At 33.2% G+C, this 16559-nt stretch overlaps 3 protein-coding genes and 1 non-coding gene across 4 annotated transcripts; 2 read left to right on the top strand and 2 right to left on the bottom strand.

Moving 5' to 3' along the window:
• The first annotated feature begins 2634 nt into the window (after positions 1-2634).
• Positions 2635-3255, top strand: LOC112096462 (protein FAR-RED IMPAIRED RESPONSE 1-like). The gene has a single exon (XM_024179909.1). The coding sequence runs from the start codon at positions 2635-2637 to the stop codon at positions 3253-3255; it is 621 nt and encodes a 206-aa protein (XP_024035677.1).
• A 1697-nt stretch (positions 3256-4952) lies between these two features.
• LOC18034423 (50S ribosomal protein L9, chloroplastic) lies at positions 4953-8701 on the top strand. The gene is made up of 7 exons (XM_006424376.2): positions 4953-5212; positions 5554-5681; positions 6411-6456; positions 7218-7315; positions 7398-7445; positions 8006-8194; positions 8480-8701. Exons 1-6 carry the CDS (start codon positions 4970-4972, stop codon positions 8124-8126), a joined length of 684 nt encoding a protein of 227 aa, XP_006424439.1. The 5' UTR covers positions 4953-4969; the 3' UTR covers positions 8127-8194; positions 8480-8701.
• Positions 8702-8943: 242 nt separating this feature from the next.
• On the bottom strand, positions 8944-9016 carry TRNAV-UAC. Its single transcript has one exon. It is a non-coding gene; the product is annotated as a tRNA-Val (tRNA).
• Positions 9017-13226: 4210 nt separating this feature from the next.
• LOC18033772 (zinc finger protein ZAT5) lies at positions 13227-14359 on the bottom strand. The gene has a single exon (XM_006424377.2). The coding sequence runs from the start codon at positions 14211-14213 to the stop codon at positions 13257-13259; it is 957 nt and encodes a 318-aa protein (XP_006424440.1). The 5' UTR covers positions 14214-14359; the 3' UTR covers positions 13227-13256.
• Between the last annotated feature and the right edge of the window lie 2200 nt (positions 14360-16559).

Raw genomic sequence — 16559 nt, forward strand, 5'->3', positions numbered from 1 at the left:
AATTTATTAAAATATCTATAACCACCAATCAACACCCATTTGCTTTTACATGCTAGATATAGTCATTTACTTCTACTAATAAAATATGCATGACATTATAGATTGTGTTGCATCAATGCCGAAAGAATTTAGTGTAGATTAGAGATATTACACTCAAGATACATACATATATTTATTTTGAAGAATTATCATGTAATTAGTGGTTATATTTAATTAAACTGCACACAACATACATGTATCAATTGAATGTAATACTTCTAACATACTTTAAAATTTCTCATCCAAACCTGTACTCTGATTATATATGTCTATCCCTGAGAAGAAAAATATGAAGGGAAGTCATTTTTTGTCATCAGTCTTTGTCGGTTGAAAAATTCCAACGATTCATCTTCATAGAAAGATCAATATATGAAACAACAATTTCATTTATTACACCAAGTTGAAAATCTAGTTTTTAAATTTTTAGACAAATTAATCTCAAAGCATATAACTAGTGCAATATTATGTGTTGAATAGTCAATCTTTAATAAGAAAGCTCCCTATCTTTAGTTGAAATATATGATCATGTTCTATCTCATGTTTCAAAACCTATAAAAAAAACTATGACTTTAATGACGGCATTAATATTGTAATTTAACATAAATTATGTAAATAAAACATAAGACTTATAAGTTTAATATAAATAAATGAACGGTTAAGGGTTAGTAAAACATAAATAATATAAATGGAACATAAGACTTCCTTTAATATAGGAATAGTAAATTGGTGTATTATTGGAAGACAAAATAAAAAATTACAAATGTAACATAAAATTAGTAAATCAACATTTAGTATAAAAGAAAACATAGATTACGTAAATGAAATATAAATTTTGTGAATAAAAAGCAAAAAAAAAAAGTAAATTAAAATATAAGTGATAAATTGGTGTGTATTATCGGTAAATAAAAATAAAAATTTACAAATGTAACATAAATATTGTAAATCAATGCTAAGGTAAAATAAGTAAATTAATATAAGAGTGATATACTAATATATTATTTATAAATAAAATAAAAACCTACAAGTGTGTAATTTATAAAATTTATATTTATCACGACCTTATAGAATTTTTCTAACTACTACCGTCAAAACATATTTACCTTACAATTTTTGTTGCGATTCGAAAAAGGCCTATGTATCTAACTAGTAAATCTTGTACGTTTCTTTACATTTTCGAGTAAATAGTTTGTGCGTGGGATCCTTAGTGATTAAGAAAGTAAGTAGGCTTAGTTTTAACTGGTATTAATTTTTAATTAATTATGACACCTCTAGTTCAGTAACGATGGGGTTTTCAAGAGAAATGTATTAATTTTCTAATGGGTGTGTGAGTTTTTTTATGCTTTTGAACACATCAAACATAGACAAATGCATAAAGCAACTTGCTGACTTTGTTATGTAATTTATTAATTGTATGTGCCGTCTGCTTTCATGCATCCTTTATTCTTCGAGATATGAGATTAACTCATTGCCCATGCCTTGCCTTCCGTCAGCCTTCTCTTATAGTGATTAAAGAAAGAACCCGAGTCAAGCCTCTGTTTTAGGCCATATTTTTAATCTTATTTTGCTTTTCAAATCAAGAAATAATTAAAAACAATGAAGCCTTCATGGTTGCCACGCCCCCCCCCCCCCCCCCCCCCCCCCCCCCAAGCTCAGTATTGCCCCACTTTTGACTGGGCCCGATCTTCCTGACTGTATATGGCGGATCAAGGCCCAGGCTGCCCCGCTACAAAAGATAGCCCAATTCTTTAAATTTATTAGTTATCCATGTTTTACAAATTAAATTTATTTTAGCCACTTTTTTTTTTAACATGCATTTTGGCTACTTTCTTATTAGAGTGCTGCTATTTACCCCGAATTTGCTCCTCGAATCTGCACCCCGAAATAAAAACGCACCGTTTGGTAATGAATCACGTGTTTCTCCAGTTGCTTTGTGTAAAGGAAAAAGCTGGGGAAGGAAAAAGCTGTTTCTTCAGTCAACGTGTTGTGGTCCACTTATTTCATTTCATTTGTTGTGTCCAGCTGTGGTCCACTTATTTGCTTTGCTTTGCTATTTCCTTCCTTCTTTGCTATTTCCTTTGCTTTCGGGAAGATCTGAAAGAGAAAGAGGAGTTCATTGCTTTACAAAGTGAAAAACTCTACATTACAAAACTCGTAAGTATTTATTGTTCCTACATTAATTTATTAAGTTGTTTCATTTTAATTTATGAATGTTGAGTTATTTCATTTTAATTTATGAATCTTGAGATGTTTTATTTTAATTTGTGAGTTCAACCATGAGTATTTGTATTTAAATACTCTTAACCATGAGCATTTGTATGTAAATTATTGTATTTTATTTGTTTCAGTTTGTTGAGCCGTGATAACTAATTAATAATAATTAATTTGCTGAATCGTTAATTAATAATATCTATTTATATTTTTATTTGTTTGTAAACTTAATGAATTAGGGATAAGTGATTAATAATAATCAATTTTTTTCCCTTCTAATTCTAAACATAATGAATTAGGGATAAGTAATTAATAATAATCAATTTTTATTTTTATTTGTTTCTAAACTTAATGAATTTGGTACAATTTATTAAATTTGCAGCAATAATGGACGAGGTTGATGAAGTAGAGGAATTTCAAGATTTACAGGAAGCTAATTTTGAAGGAAATAATGAAAATTTGGTGGAAGAGCCTACGGTTGGGATGTGTTTTAATAGTCCGGATGAAATGTTTGAATATTACAAAGCTTATGGCCAACAAGAGGGATTTCCAGTGATGCGGAGATCTTGTAAAAAAGGGGATGACGGGAATATGAGATATGTGACATTTAGTTGCGGGCGAAACAGGAAGTCCAAAGGCAAATCCAATCAGGTTTTGCGGCTTCAACCTAATCAGAAAATTGGATGCAATGCTAAAATTGGAGGATGTTTTGTTAGTGGAAAATGGATAATTGGAAATTTTGTTCTTGAACACAACCATGCTATAAGTCCGAGCAAGAGTAGGTATTATCGATGCAACCGTATCATTAGTCCTTATGTAAAAAAACAACTGGAAATAAATGAAGAAGCAGGAATTAGAATGGCTCAAAGTTTCAAGTCTATTGTCGTTGAGGCTGGTGGCTATGAAAATGTCGCATTCTTAGAAAAAGATGCTAGAAATTATGTTGATAAAGTAAGGCGATTAAGGCTTGGAGAAGGGGATGCAGCTGCAATTCAGAAATATTTTTAGAAAATGCAAGCAGAAAATGATGGATTTTTCTTCAGTCTTGACTTGGATGAGGAGGGTCGGTTAAACAATGTATTTTGAGCAGATCCAAGAAGTAGGGCAGGCTATAAAGACTTTGGAGATGTTGTTACATTTGACACCACGTACCTTACAAATAAATATGACATGCCATTTGCTCCTTTTGTTGGGGTTAATCATCACGGTCAGTCTATTTTGTTAGGATGTGGGTTGATTTCGCATGAGGACACGTAGACGTTTACGTGGTTATTTCACACATGGCTATCATGTATGTCCGGCTCTCCTCCCCTTGGAATCATCACAGACCAAGACAGAGCGATGTAAAATGCAATTGAGATTGTTTTTCCAAATACTAGGCATCGATGGTGTTTGTGGTATATTTTGAAAAAGGTGCCCGAGAAGTTGGGAATGTATGCAGAATATCATTCATAACCACAGGTAACTGCAGGAGAGCATTCAGAACCACATCCTGCAAAATAAACTCAAAACTCAATACTCAAACAAGAAAATAAAAACACGCTACAATACTCAAACAAGCAGCCTTTTAACATATGCATGAACAAAGTCAATTCTTTGACGGAACCTACAACAGAAAAACTAAAGATCCTGCAGCTAAATTCCTTCAAGGAAAAAAGATTTCGAAGCTAGTTCAAAAACATATCAATCTAAACATTTTTAACCGGTAAAAAATTATTAAAAAATAGAAGAAGCAAGAGTAAGTCAAACAAAAAATCTGTCCAATTTAATTTTTGTAATTTAGAAAATCTTATAGCAATCACACCCACAATATCCGACTCAATAACTAATTCAATTAACCAAAAATAATTAAATAAATAAAGCTACCGCTACCACAAGAAGCCAACATAAAAACCACCTATCAGATAATGATACATGCATCAAACACAATAACGAAAATTGAACGAGAGCAAGAGAACGAACCATCGAACAAGAGTTGAGGGAAGGGGGAAAAAAAAGAGATTGAATTAAGACGCAAGTGGCGTGGTTGAGTGGATTTGAAACCAAAAATGGAATGAAATCATTTAAGTCCAGATCCGAATGACTTAACAAACGAATCTGCTTGAAGAGAAAAGAGAAAGAGAGATAGTGAATTTAACAGAGAAGAGAAAGAGAAATGACATGCTTTACAAAGACATAACCACATGCAGCACCTTACCAACGGTGTTAAGAACCAAGGAAAGAATTTGCCTGAAGAAAATCGGAGCCTGAAGAGAGCCGTGGTCTGAAGAAAATCGGAGCCGTAGTCCCATTCGTGTTTAGCTTTTCGGGACTAAGTGGAAAAGGGAAGGTCTGAAGAAAATCGGAGCTGTGGTGTTGTCCGTGGTGTTGTTTGTGTTTACCTTGCTTTATGGGGCTAACTGGAAAAGGGAAAGTGAAAGCAAGGAAGTGGAAAGTGAAAGCAAAATGAAGCAACACGTGTGGAGAGAGAAAACCAAACGGTGCGTTTTGATTTCGGGGCGTAGATTCGGGGAGCAAATTCGGGATAAATAGCTTTTTCCTTCTTATTATCTTATATTTCAGCAGTCAATCTTAAAAAAAAAAAATAGTTGAAGGCTTAAGAAACACGAAAAGAAAAGCTAAAAATTCATAAGGCGAAATAGCACAAAACTAACATACGGAGGGCCATAGTGCAAAATTTTAAAAAACTGAAGAGTGGACTGAATTGTAAAACAAAAAAGTAATGCACGAGCACAAACTGTACAATGAACAGATAAGATCACACAGTGATAGTACAGCGAGTAATCAGCAAATCTTTTGGGGCTTCTCAATGGCGGCATCATCGTCAACAGCAGCGACACTGTCATGGAGTTCTTCCTCTTTTTTTCAAACCTTTGGCAACACCGTTAACGAATCCGTGAAGTTACCTGACAAAAGAAGTGCCTTGTTGGTTCTGGCTCAAAAGAAAGCCAAGAAAACTCGCAAGGTGATAACTTGTTCATTTTTCTGAAATGGGTTCTCACATTTTCCAATTTTCATAGTTTAAATCCTTGCTTTCTGTTTGGTTCCTGAGAAAATTTTATGAAAAGAATGAACAAGAAAACTCAAATTCAGGTTTTTATCTTTCTTGTTCAGTTATTCTTATAGCATTTCCATATTTTTTGTTGTTTTTTATGTTGTGAGTGGATCAAATTGAAATGGGTTGGTTGCATTTAGCTTAATATTTGTTAATTATCATTATAGTTCCTTATACTTTTGTTTAGTTCTTGAGCAAATTCAGAACAACAAAAGATGACTTCCTTTTTAATAAAATTTTTTTCATGTTAGATAATATTGAAAGAGGATGTGGGAGAGTTGGGAAAGAAAGGGCAGCTATTGGATGTGAAGGCAGGGTTTTATAGGAATTATCTTCATCCAATGGGGAAGGCCCAGATTGTCACTCCACTTCTGCTCAAGTAATATTCCATTTTTCATTTATTTTCTTTTTTTGTGTTTTAAGATTTTTCAAATTAGATTTTTCAGGTGAAGAAGTTGCATGAGATTTTGGGAAACATTTTCTGTGTAGTAATACTATTATTCGATGAATCAAGTTTTCGGGAATCTGCAGCTGTTTGGAGTTTTATGTATGTGTATTCAACGGAATAGTAAATTTGTTCATGTGTGGTGACTGAGTTCAGACAATCATAATATTCATCTTAAAGCAGTTAGAGGATTTATATAAAACTGAGGAGAGGCAATCTTATTCGGAGAAACTAGCTAGTTCTTTTGATAATAACTGTCTCGGGATACCAATGTAATCTTAACATAGGTTCATGTCGCCTCTTCATTTGTCTTGTTAATCCATGATGAGTTTTAGTCTGAACTATGTAGCGTACCACACTAAACTTGCAATCTTGCTCTGTTGTATGACATTCGTGTTCCATGATAAAGTTTGGACTAGAAAAACAATTGCATACATTTTTATTAAAAGAATTGGAGGCCTAAAGGATTCAATCAAGATGAATGACGTGCCTTTTTATGTAGAAGAACTCTATCATTAGACTGCATTGCCTTGTGCTGTATAAACTTACAAAATTTTCCTAGTTATAAATATTGCTACAGTTCTCCCAATGACATATATGTTTTATATTGGGAGAATATTTAGTTTTTCCTTAGTTTCGGTATAAGCTTAAATATATGTGCAGGGAAATGAAGATGGAAGAGGAAAGAATTGAAGCTGAAAAGAAAAGGGTAAATTAAGCAGCTCATTAATTTATTCTCTTCTTCCTTCATACTTTGACATAGCTCCATGTTCACTCTCATTTTTTCTTTCCTTTGTTTTAACTGTATTTGGAGAATTTTAAACTTTCTTGGTATTTTATTGATTTGATGCTATAAGTGGGTTGCAGTTATGATTTTGTTTCTTCTCTGATTGAAATGATCTGTGTTTTTATATGTGTGTGTTTCATTTAAGGAGATTCATTATAAGCAAGTCAATATTTTTAACGTGAGTTTTAGCAGTCACTCAAATTTCTTTGTCAAAGATCCTTGCAGCATGATTTTCTTGTCCGCATTTTGTAGTAATTGTTAGAAGGCGAATCTTGCCTTTAGCGGGTAAAAAGGAGCAGAACTAGTGACTCTTTTCTTCTATTCGCAGTTCTTCTGTCTCAAAACTGTGAAAAGCTGAGTTTCTATAATTTTATAATAAACCACCTTGTTTTCTATTACATGTGTCTGGGGCCAAAAAGTCAGCCCTGTCTTATTTTATCATCATTGTCTATATGCCACTTTCTCATGACGAGTTGTGATGTTCTACTGGATTCCATTTTGCCTTTGAACATATTGAAACTGAAATTTCTGCTCTTAATCCTCTAAAGAAAACATATACCGACAGCATTTGCACTTGGTGTTCAAATGCATATTAAATCATGACCATGTGTCTTTGTCTTCTGCAAACATTAAGATGTTTTGCCAGTGAAATATATTAGATTATATAATTCTGTTTTCTGCAGGTAAAAGAAGAGGCGCAACAACTCGCCCTAATTTTTGAAACTGTTGGAGCTTTTAAGGTTAAGCGCAAAGGTGGAAAAGGAAAACAAATTTTTGGAAGGTGAGTTGGATTTGTAGCAACATTAAGCAGTTATTAACTATTTTATTTATATATAATGTCTGACATACACTTATTTTGGCAGTGTTACTGCACAAGATGTGGTTGACATAATCAAGGCACAGCTTCAAAGGTAAATAACTCAAGCTTAAATATTTTTACAGTATAAACATTTTTAGTAATATAAATTTGAGGTATATTATTCGCACTGCTGTTTTTTGTCAGTATATATATCCCAATACTGGTGAAATATATTGACTGTCTGCATGTGAACCTTTTTGCTCTATAATGCTGTAGATTATCTTAAAAATATTTGTATTTTGTTTAAGAAATATGGTCTTTTTGAAACTAAAAGGTTCAGGAAATGGCATTTTCTAATGATGCTTATGGATTGTTCCCTATAGCCTGTACCAATTGATGCAGACATAATGAGTGCGTTGGCCGCCAGTTGGCAATTTGAATAATATATTCTGATCACATATAATCACCCTCATAATAGTAGGGGGGGAAATATCCCTTCTGAATAGTAAACAGTTGTCTGAGCTTAATGTATAATAAGGTCTTGGGCAAGCTCAATCTGCAAAAGTGATTAAAAAAAGGTACAAGTGTTGGTTTAGATAAAGAAACTTTCTTGTCCCAACATTTACTCTGTTGTATGCCCGTGCTTGTCTAATTGTTTCTTTCTATCGACAGGGATGTAGACAAGAAGATTGTTGTTCTTCCAGAGATCCGTGAAACAGGAGAATATATTGCACAGCTGAAGCTTCATCCAGAAGTTACTGCTAGAATTAGGTTGAATGTGTTTGCTAACTAAAGACAAGCACCTTGGGATGGTGTCAACCTTCTGAATAGAAAATTTTTTCAAGCAACTATCTTTTCAAGGTACTTGGCTTTTAGTAATGTCAATTATTGTGAGAGGGGGTAAATTTTTTTCTAATACATCAAAAAGCTTCTTGGTAATGGAAAGCCTCTAAAGTAACCGGGCAGAATTTGACTGAACTTTTGCCTAAAATGGCACCCTTACTCGTACTATTGAAAAACATCCAACAATTCCCCTTTTTGCCCAAAGTGACTCTACTTTCAGGCTTCTGTTAATTTCCTAGTTGCTGCCATGTCATTAATGTTCTTTTGTGCTATCCTAATAATAAACCTTTTGTGATGCTGCAGGGGCAATTTGGCCGATGATATATACTGAGCTCACGGAGTTTGAAGTGTGGTCATTAGGTGTAATCTTTCGTGTAGAGATGTATTAATTTCCCTTAACATCAGCTGCTCAAGTTTTTGTTAATTCATCCTTTACCTCTTCTAGAATGTAGCTAATCTTACACAGCTCCGCATTCTCTGTTACAACATAACCATTTTTGGAATTCAGAGTGTTCTTTTCTCTTCTTTTTGACGGATTACTTTGCTATCTGCAATTATAAGTTTCAGTCGATGACTCAAAAAATAAAATTTCAAGTTCACAAAAAATTAGACAAACAGAAATATATACAGGCACATTCTAATGCCAGCATGCCCATGTTCGCATTGAATCAATAGTCTCTTCTCGCATGACTTTTTATCGAACAAAACACCAACTGGTGATTGGTTGTTAGCATGTAAAAATGTAAAATTTTCATGAGATCGTTTGATGTTGCTGCCCAGGATCGAACTGGGGACCTTTAGTGTGTAAGACTAACGTGATAACCACTACACCACAGCAACTTGTTGGTTTCTTAGCAAAAAAATATATATTCCTATAATGCAAAATCCTTGACGTGTTACCCTACTTCATGGGCCAAAATTGATCCATAAGAGCAGTTCAGATTGTCAAAAGAGTGGCAGGAAAAATTCTTATTCCATTGAATCCATTTCAAGTTAGTTGGAAATGTGTCATTTAATGAGGTTGAGTTGATCAAGCGAGGCTAAAATTTAAGAAGCATATACTCTGAATGCTTAGTACTTTAGGGAAAAAAGGCAAAAAAAAAAAAAAAATGATACAGAAGCCACTAGATTCCCTATAGTGCCAAATTATCTCCAAGAGACTACTTAATCATGCCGAAAGATTTGCAATCTAATCAAAATTTCTAGTAAATTTATACACTCTTTATTACTATCTTGCATGTCTTCATCATCATTCATATCATTCTTACTATTACAGCTTAAACTTATAAAGTCACTTAGTTTATTCACTCTATTTTTTCTACCTTTACCTTATTTATGTTCTTTTATATCATATGATTCATAACCTCCCAAGCAAAACTTTGATATAACCTCCCAACCAAAACTTCATAACCGTTGACTTAAAATATCGTAAACGCCCCCTTCAGTGAGGGGCTTAATTGACTGAAAGGCTGAAATTGATTTCTGGGAGCCTTTCGGAGCTCGAGGCATTCCATTCCGTGATATTCAAGGAGCAAGGCATCGTATCCCAGGTGTTCCACTAGTTCATATATAATAAATATAATATGTACCTATGCTCACACTTCATGAGACTAGCTACAATTCTATTTCCTATAATGCTCAAACACACACACACACACATTCACTTCTTGTCATTAGTAGTAAGTTACTACTCATAATGGACAACTACTCATTTACTTACTACTGTTGTTATTTCGTACCTACTTGATTGCCTTATTATTGAGGTTGAGATTTTACTCAAACGCATGTTATAAAATAATATTTTCTCATTCTTTTGAATAGGTTTATCCCAATAATTTATTAAAATAAAATTTTAAATTAGGTTCATTCAAACATGCATGCTCTGACAAAATCCTAATACACATACATTAATTTCTAAGATTATGATTATCTTTTTTTTTTTCTTCCATTGTAGATAGAAATATCTCATACTTGGGACTTTCACGCATGCTTTTCATTGTGTAACTACCGTGACCATTGACAACCTAACTAAACCAAATCTATGAAGGCATATTAGGCACCCAATATCTCACCAGAAGCAAAGCTACCATAATGAACCATATACACAAACACAAATGATGATAAAAGGAGTAATTGGATCTAAATCATGATGTGGTATTAACTGTATGTGACTACCAAACCTTGTTGATTTGGTTCATTACTTTGGATTTAAACCAAGTTAATGTAACTTGATTAAGCAAAAGGGGGCACCTGGAAAAATGTGCTTTAACTATTGCTTGGCTTTGCTGAGATACCAATGGTCGACATTGGCAAGCACCCAATTATTGCCAACCAAGTGATAGTTAGCTAGAATTTTCGTGGTTTTTTTTGCATCTTTTATTAGGCTATCAATTTTGTTCCATAATGAGAATTTGACAACGACAAAAGCAGAGAAGATTTTAGATTTTTAGTGGCAGTTTCAGCTTTGCTATCCAAATAGAAAGCCAAAGGTTTCCGTAGCCAACCAGCTGTCAAGTTGGAAAGCACGCCACTTCACTTGGTGATATCGACTATACATCCACAACTCCACATGATATACAATCGATCTCATTTTGGATAAGAAATTAGTTGCGTTTTCTTAACAAAATAAATGATAAAAGAAATATCTATAGGAGCAGTTTCCAAACTCATAGACTTTGTACTATCATAATCAATTTCACTAGTTATGTTAACTAGCACTTATAGACAAATTGTTAACTCAGGTATTTTAAAACAAAAACTTGATGAAGTATAGCTTAAAATTTAGAATTTGTAAAGAAAACTAAAATCAAATGTAACTCAAAACATCCATACTCTAACTCTACCAAAAAGAGCAACATGTTGCCCATATATTGGTTAATTGTGTTATATAATCTCATCGTTGTTTAATGAAATTGCAAAGGGTCAAGTTCCTAACGTCAAGGGATATTAACTAAAACCGGTTTTTATTTTTTATTTTAGTTTACTAAAAATCGAAGCATATGCATTATGGGTGAAAATGAAAAATATTAGTGTAAAAGAAAAAAAGAAAAGTTGACCTATATATAGAAAGTAGTCTCTTTGAGTAGTTGAGTGGCCAATGAAGAGAATCTTTCATGATAAAACAAGCAAAGTAATAAGCATATTATTTTAGTAATAGCTAGGGTTAGCTCTTATTATTATTATTATTATTATTATTATTGTTATTTTTTGGAGCATATAAAATAATAAGGAAGAATATTATCTTGGCAGCTGGTTACATGACCATGTAAACTTCTCCACTATTTCTATGCATGTGCAAATGTCAATAATGATCAATATTAATTATTTATATTATTCTTCTTCAGTTATAAATATTGCTTTTGTGTAAAATTAATGAATATATTTAGACATCTCATTCACGCAATGTAGTGATCACATGCTTCGATCGCTTACCGACATTTCTCCAAAACGTGTACATAACAAACACTACGTGCCCATTGAACGAGGGCTGAGTTTTATGATAAAGTGATTGTGTGTTACGGTGTTAACTCTCTCTTCAAGTCAGGGATCTCTCTTCACTTAAACCACAGCATGTATATGCTCACTTTATGTTCAGACTATTACATGCACTTGATTAATTTGTCATTAAAACATTAAGCAATTAATTATGAAGTCATGTAAGATAAGACGTAAACTTTTAACATTAAGACATGGTAGAGTAAATCTCTGTTTTGCCCCTAGGTTTAGGCATCAATTTCAAATTCGTCCGTGCATACCAAAATATGATTTGGTTACATCGCAGCTCTTAAATGTTACTTTATATGATAATAAAAAAAAAAAGTTGTATTTTTACTAATGCAATGAGTAACGGGAGGAACGTTTATAGCTTCTCATTTAAAAAAAGGAAAAAAAAAACTTTTTTTTTTTCTTTTAAGTAACATTTAACATTAATATAAGTAACGGCATAGATATCTCAGGTTATTTTAAAAATATAAGATTGGTTGTAAATTTATAAATAATCAGAGAATTTACCTCATAAGACAACTCATTAGAAAATAAATTCGCATTTTTTTAACTGTTAACAAGACAGTAAGCGCAATCTTTTCTATTGGTGGAGTAATTAGCCACACCTAACAAAGAAATTAAAACTAATTAAATAATTATAGAAACCATCGTTCCATGAGTGTAGAAATAATTTCGGCCCAATAAAGTCAAAAGAAATTAATTCAATAAATTAATAACCCTCTAATTTCTAACGCATGAAATAAATTCTAGGTTAATTAGCTGAGTGGTAGAGTTCAATTTCGTGGACCTATTACATATGGGATATCATATCAATTCAATTAGTTCACTGACTTGCAAAGTAAGGGAAGTTAAAGGTTTGGTTAATTAGGTGTAACAAGTAGACTTAAAATTAGAAGCAAAGGTGGACCATTATCACCAATACCATATTATAAAATCATAGCATATAGTATATAATACAATAATAATATTGCCAAAATAAAGAGAAAAACAGGTGGATACATATGGCATGAGCAGTAACCAACTCAGATTGGCTTTCTATCCATTTATTCCTTTTTTTGGCATTTAATGAAAGAGAAGTGAGTGAGTGAGTATGAGTGAGTGAATGACTGAGTAAGCGAGAGAGTGATTTTAGCTTTATTATTGATTGTAACCGAAAAACCGCACCATGGAAAGAACCTAATCCACGACTTTTTGTTGTGGTGGTGGTGATGCCAAACCCTAGTCCTCCAAAAAAAAAAAAAAAGAAGAAAGAAAGAAAGAAAACTAAATTTTGTAGGCAGATAAATTAGAATAAAAAATAAGAAAAAAAATTAAAGATGCCCCATTCACTCACTTTTCGTGAATCAAAGGCAACCATGAACACTAACCACTTACTCAAAGTATTCTAAACTTCAACTAGCTAGCTAGTACTAGAAGATCATCCAAATAAGAGAATATATTAATTGCATTATTAACACAAAAAAAAAAAAGAATTGCGCATATTTCTTCAAAGAATTGTATTAATTATTAAAACAATAGTAATTAATAATAATAATAATAATTCACATGGTATATGAATAATTTGCAATTTTTCTTTTCAATAATGGCAATCAACCAAAGCTGGGGCGGAGAAGACAAGAGATTGTTGGGTGGCTCCAAATCGGATATGATGATCATCTTCTGGCGCCGGTAGATTAAGATCCAACGGTAGAATACTTCTTGTTGCAGCAACAGGCTTGACATCACCAATATTGGACTCTATTGTTGCGACTTGATTAATATTATTACCTGTTGCAACAGCTGCCCTATGCCGTCTCATGTGACCACCAAGTGCTTGTCCGGATGTAAACTCTGAGCCACAAATTGAACACTCGTGGATTTTGTTACCCCCCTTATTATTATTATTAGCGGTGTTGTTGTTATTGGCTGCTGTTGCTGCTGCTGATGCGGCTTGCATATGTGATTGATCATGATGATGAAGAGTGCTGTAAGAATCTTTATACTCATTCTTCGTTGGCAACACTGCAAGTGCTGGTACAGATGCCGATGATTTTTTCTCTGGTGCCTCAGCTAGCGCGGCCTTTGGCTTTTTGTGACTGGCCCTGTGGCCACCCAGCGCTTGAAATGAAGGGAAAGACCGGTTACATGTTTTGCACTCGTACACATAGAATCCTCCGGCACCGGCTTTGTTGTTAGAAGTGACAGCGGTGGTGAATTTTCTTGAAGCATTAAACTTTTGAACTTTATCATCAATGATATTTTCTTGATTTATTTGCCTTGATCGGTCATCGCCTTGAGCCAGCATGATCAAGCAATTAGCCATGTCTTGATCCTCTTCTTCAGTTGACTCGCCCGACGTTGTCGGGAAAGACATCACCGAGTTGTTATTATTATTATTGGAATAATAACTCTCATCAGCACCGGAATTGTTACCACTCGAGGAGCTATCGGTTACCGCGAAACCGAACGGAGACGTCGACCGTTGCCGCTTTGTACGCTTGCCCTTAACAATCTGATTATTCTGATGATCATTAGACGATGACCCCATGATCATACCGGTGACAAATTCAATAACCAAGAAATTAAATGGAAAATTTTTAGAATACGAAAAGTGTGTATGCAAGTAATGAGAGTTAAGCAATAAGCAAAGGTGTGTGGTCTGGACACTGGCTTTGCTATATATAGTGGACGGTAACAAGCTGGTTGTTGCTATATATAAATTGCAAGCTATAGATGCATAAATAAATAAATAATATTATTAGTAATAAGAACTTTGTAACAAACAAATTTGTGGAGTCAAAAGCCGCCCCCGTGAACAGTTACCATGAAAATTCTTGCGTTTAGAAGTTTCAAAGTGTTTAAGTTAAATTAATTTAATTAAGAAACCCTTATTTTGCTCTAAAACACTGAATAATTTACTAAAGTGAGAGAGAGATTAGGAGTGTGCTAATTTAAGCATTAACCAAGTTTAGTGGAGGGAAATTAAAGAAGAAGCATTATAGGTGAAAATTAGAGGTGGGAAAAGTTGCGGGGGAGAAAGGGAGAGAGTAACTTGGTCATAGAAATTAATTAAGACATGAGTTTATTCTTTTATTTATTTTTAAAATTTTCATTTAAATTTTTTTTATTAATTTAAAGAAGGGTTGGTGCTAATAACGTTGGGAGTCAGTTTCACAATCGCTTTCTTACAGTATTGCCAACCAAGTCACGAATAAACACAAGCCATTAAAAGCAAAGCCGTTGCACGTTAAAGGGTATGCTGCCCCTCATTCACTCCATGTCTTCTTAAAGTAAAGTACCATACCACTACTACTGCCACTACTTCACTATTTCTTAGATTCTCATGACTTTCAAGCAAACCTTTCCGATTTCTTTTTCTTTCAAATTCATCAAGTCTTTAAATAGTATACAAATATAAACAATGTATATAGCCCTTTTCTAACTCAAATGTAAATAGAATCGAATTGAAAAATAAATCGGCAAAAGGTGAAAATTTTGATTTTAACCTAATTAATTTTTATGATATAAAGGTAGATATATGATCTTGATTCAAAATGAACCGTCCCTTTTGAGGCCTCATCCCTATAAGAATTTTGTTATCCTTATAGATGTATACCATATTAAGTGATTTTATTAGTCGAACTAATTAATTTATATCGATTAGGTGATACTTTACGAGGTTTCAACAATATACAAATTCATAAATTAAAGAAGATTTCTATTGCTTGACATGTCTATCTCATGTGACGTTAATTTGTGGGAGCGAGTAGGCTGTAGTTAGGGGCACCGAATGCCCAATCCTGGAAGAAAAGAAAGGAACACAAGGAGGTGCAATTTGGCATTGGCATGTGGGTCAAGTTAGTAGGGTATGTTCACCCTACAAGTATGTATGTGACACACATGAGTTCATTCTTTGTTTTTTTTTTTTAATTCATTTTTTTATATATTTGATTAGAGAATTTTTCAAACTAAATTTTCAAGTTCATTAATGAAGCTTGCCAGGAATCGTGGCTTATCTGTAAACTGTTACATTAATTAAGCTGTAATATATATTATTCTTTCTTAATATAGCGACTTGTTTTGATCATGGATATTAAACATAACTTGACTTGTTGAGAAGGTCATTATTAAACAAAAATCAGTGCATAATTTCAATATTAATTGCTAAATTCTTTAGTTGAGTTATACCAAAAGAATCACAAAATCAAAGTCTTGAAGTAAACCCAACTTGTGTCTGCTTTGGCTGGCTTAATAATGTAACAATTTATAAATTATTAGTTAAAACTTGATTGTTGGACCATTAAACAAATTGGATGTACGAATAAGCTGGCTAGGCAAAGTCGTTCTGTATGAATTTCTTCAATTAGTCAACTGAAAGGCTAAAGTTATTGCTTGTACTTTAGCTCTTGATACATTAATTTACAAGAAAAAATAACCATTAATTAAAAATGAACTCAATGTTCCCCAGCAATTTTTAATTTAAGGTTAACCAAACTGGTGACATTGTATCTGCAAGAATTTCTGGTTAGGTCATGTTATAGTTCATGATCAAGTTGTTCATGCACCGTTGACCGCTCATGTATATATATCTCACTTGTACAACATTTTTTTGACATTAATGGCGGCTAATATTAAAAATGTGCAAGTTTAAATTGCTGCTTTCTTTTGAATGGATTCCAAAAATTATTTAGTACGAACTAGGTTACATCCATGACACTTGCCTTAATTTTCCTTATAATCGTCACAATCAGTGGCACAATCAGTTCTTATAAGTTGTGGAATATTTTTCTTGAGATGATCACTCAATTGCACTATACAAAACTAGTTAGTACGTCTCTTGTTCTTAATTAGGTGAATTGGGTCAACCAAGTGGGTACTTGTCACACTTAGTAAACAATTT

Source organism: Citrus clementina, unplaced genomic scaffold (assembly GCF_000493195.1).
Source record: "Citrus clementina cultivar Clemenules unplaced genomic scaffold, Citrus_clementina_v1.0 scaffold_8, whole genome shotgun sequence".
NCBI classification, from domain to species: domain Eukaryota; kingdom Viridiplantae; phylum Streptophyta; class Magnoliopsida; order Sapindales; family Rutaceae; genus Citrus; species Citrus x clementina.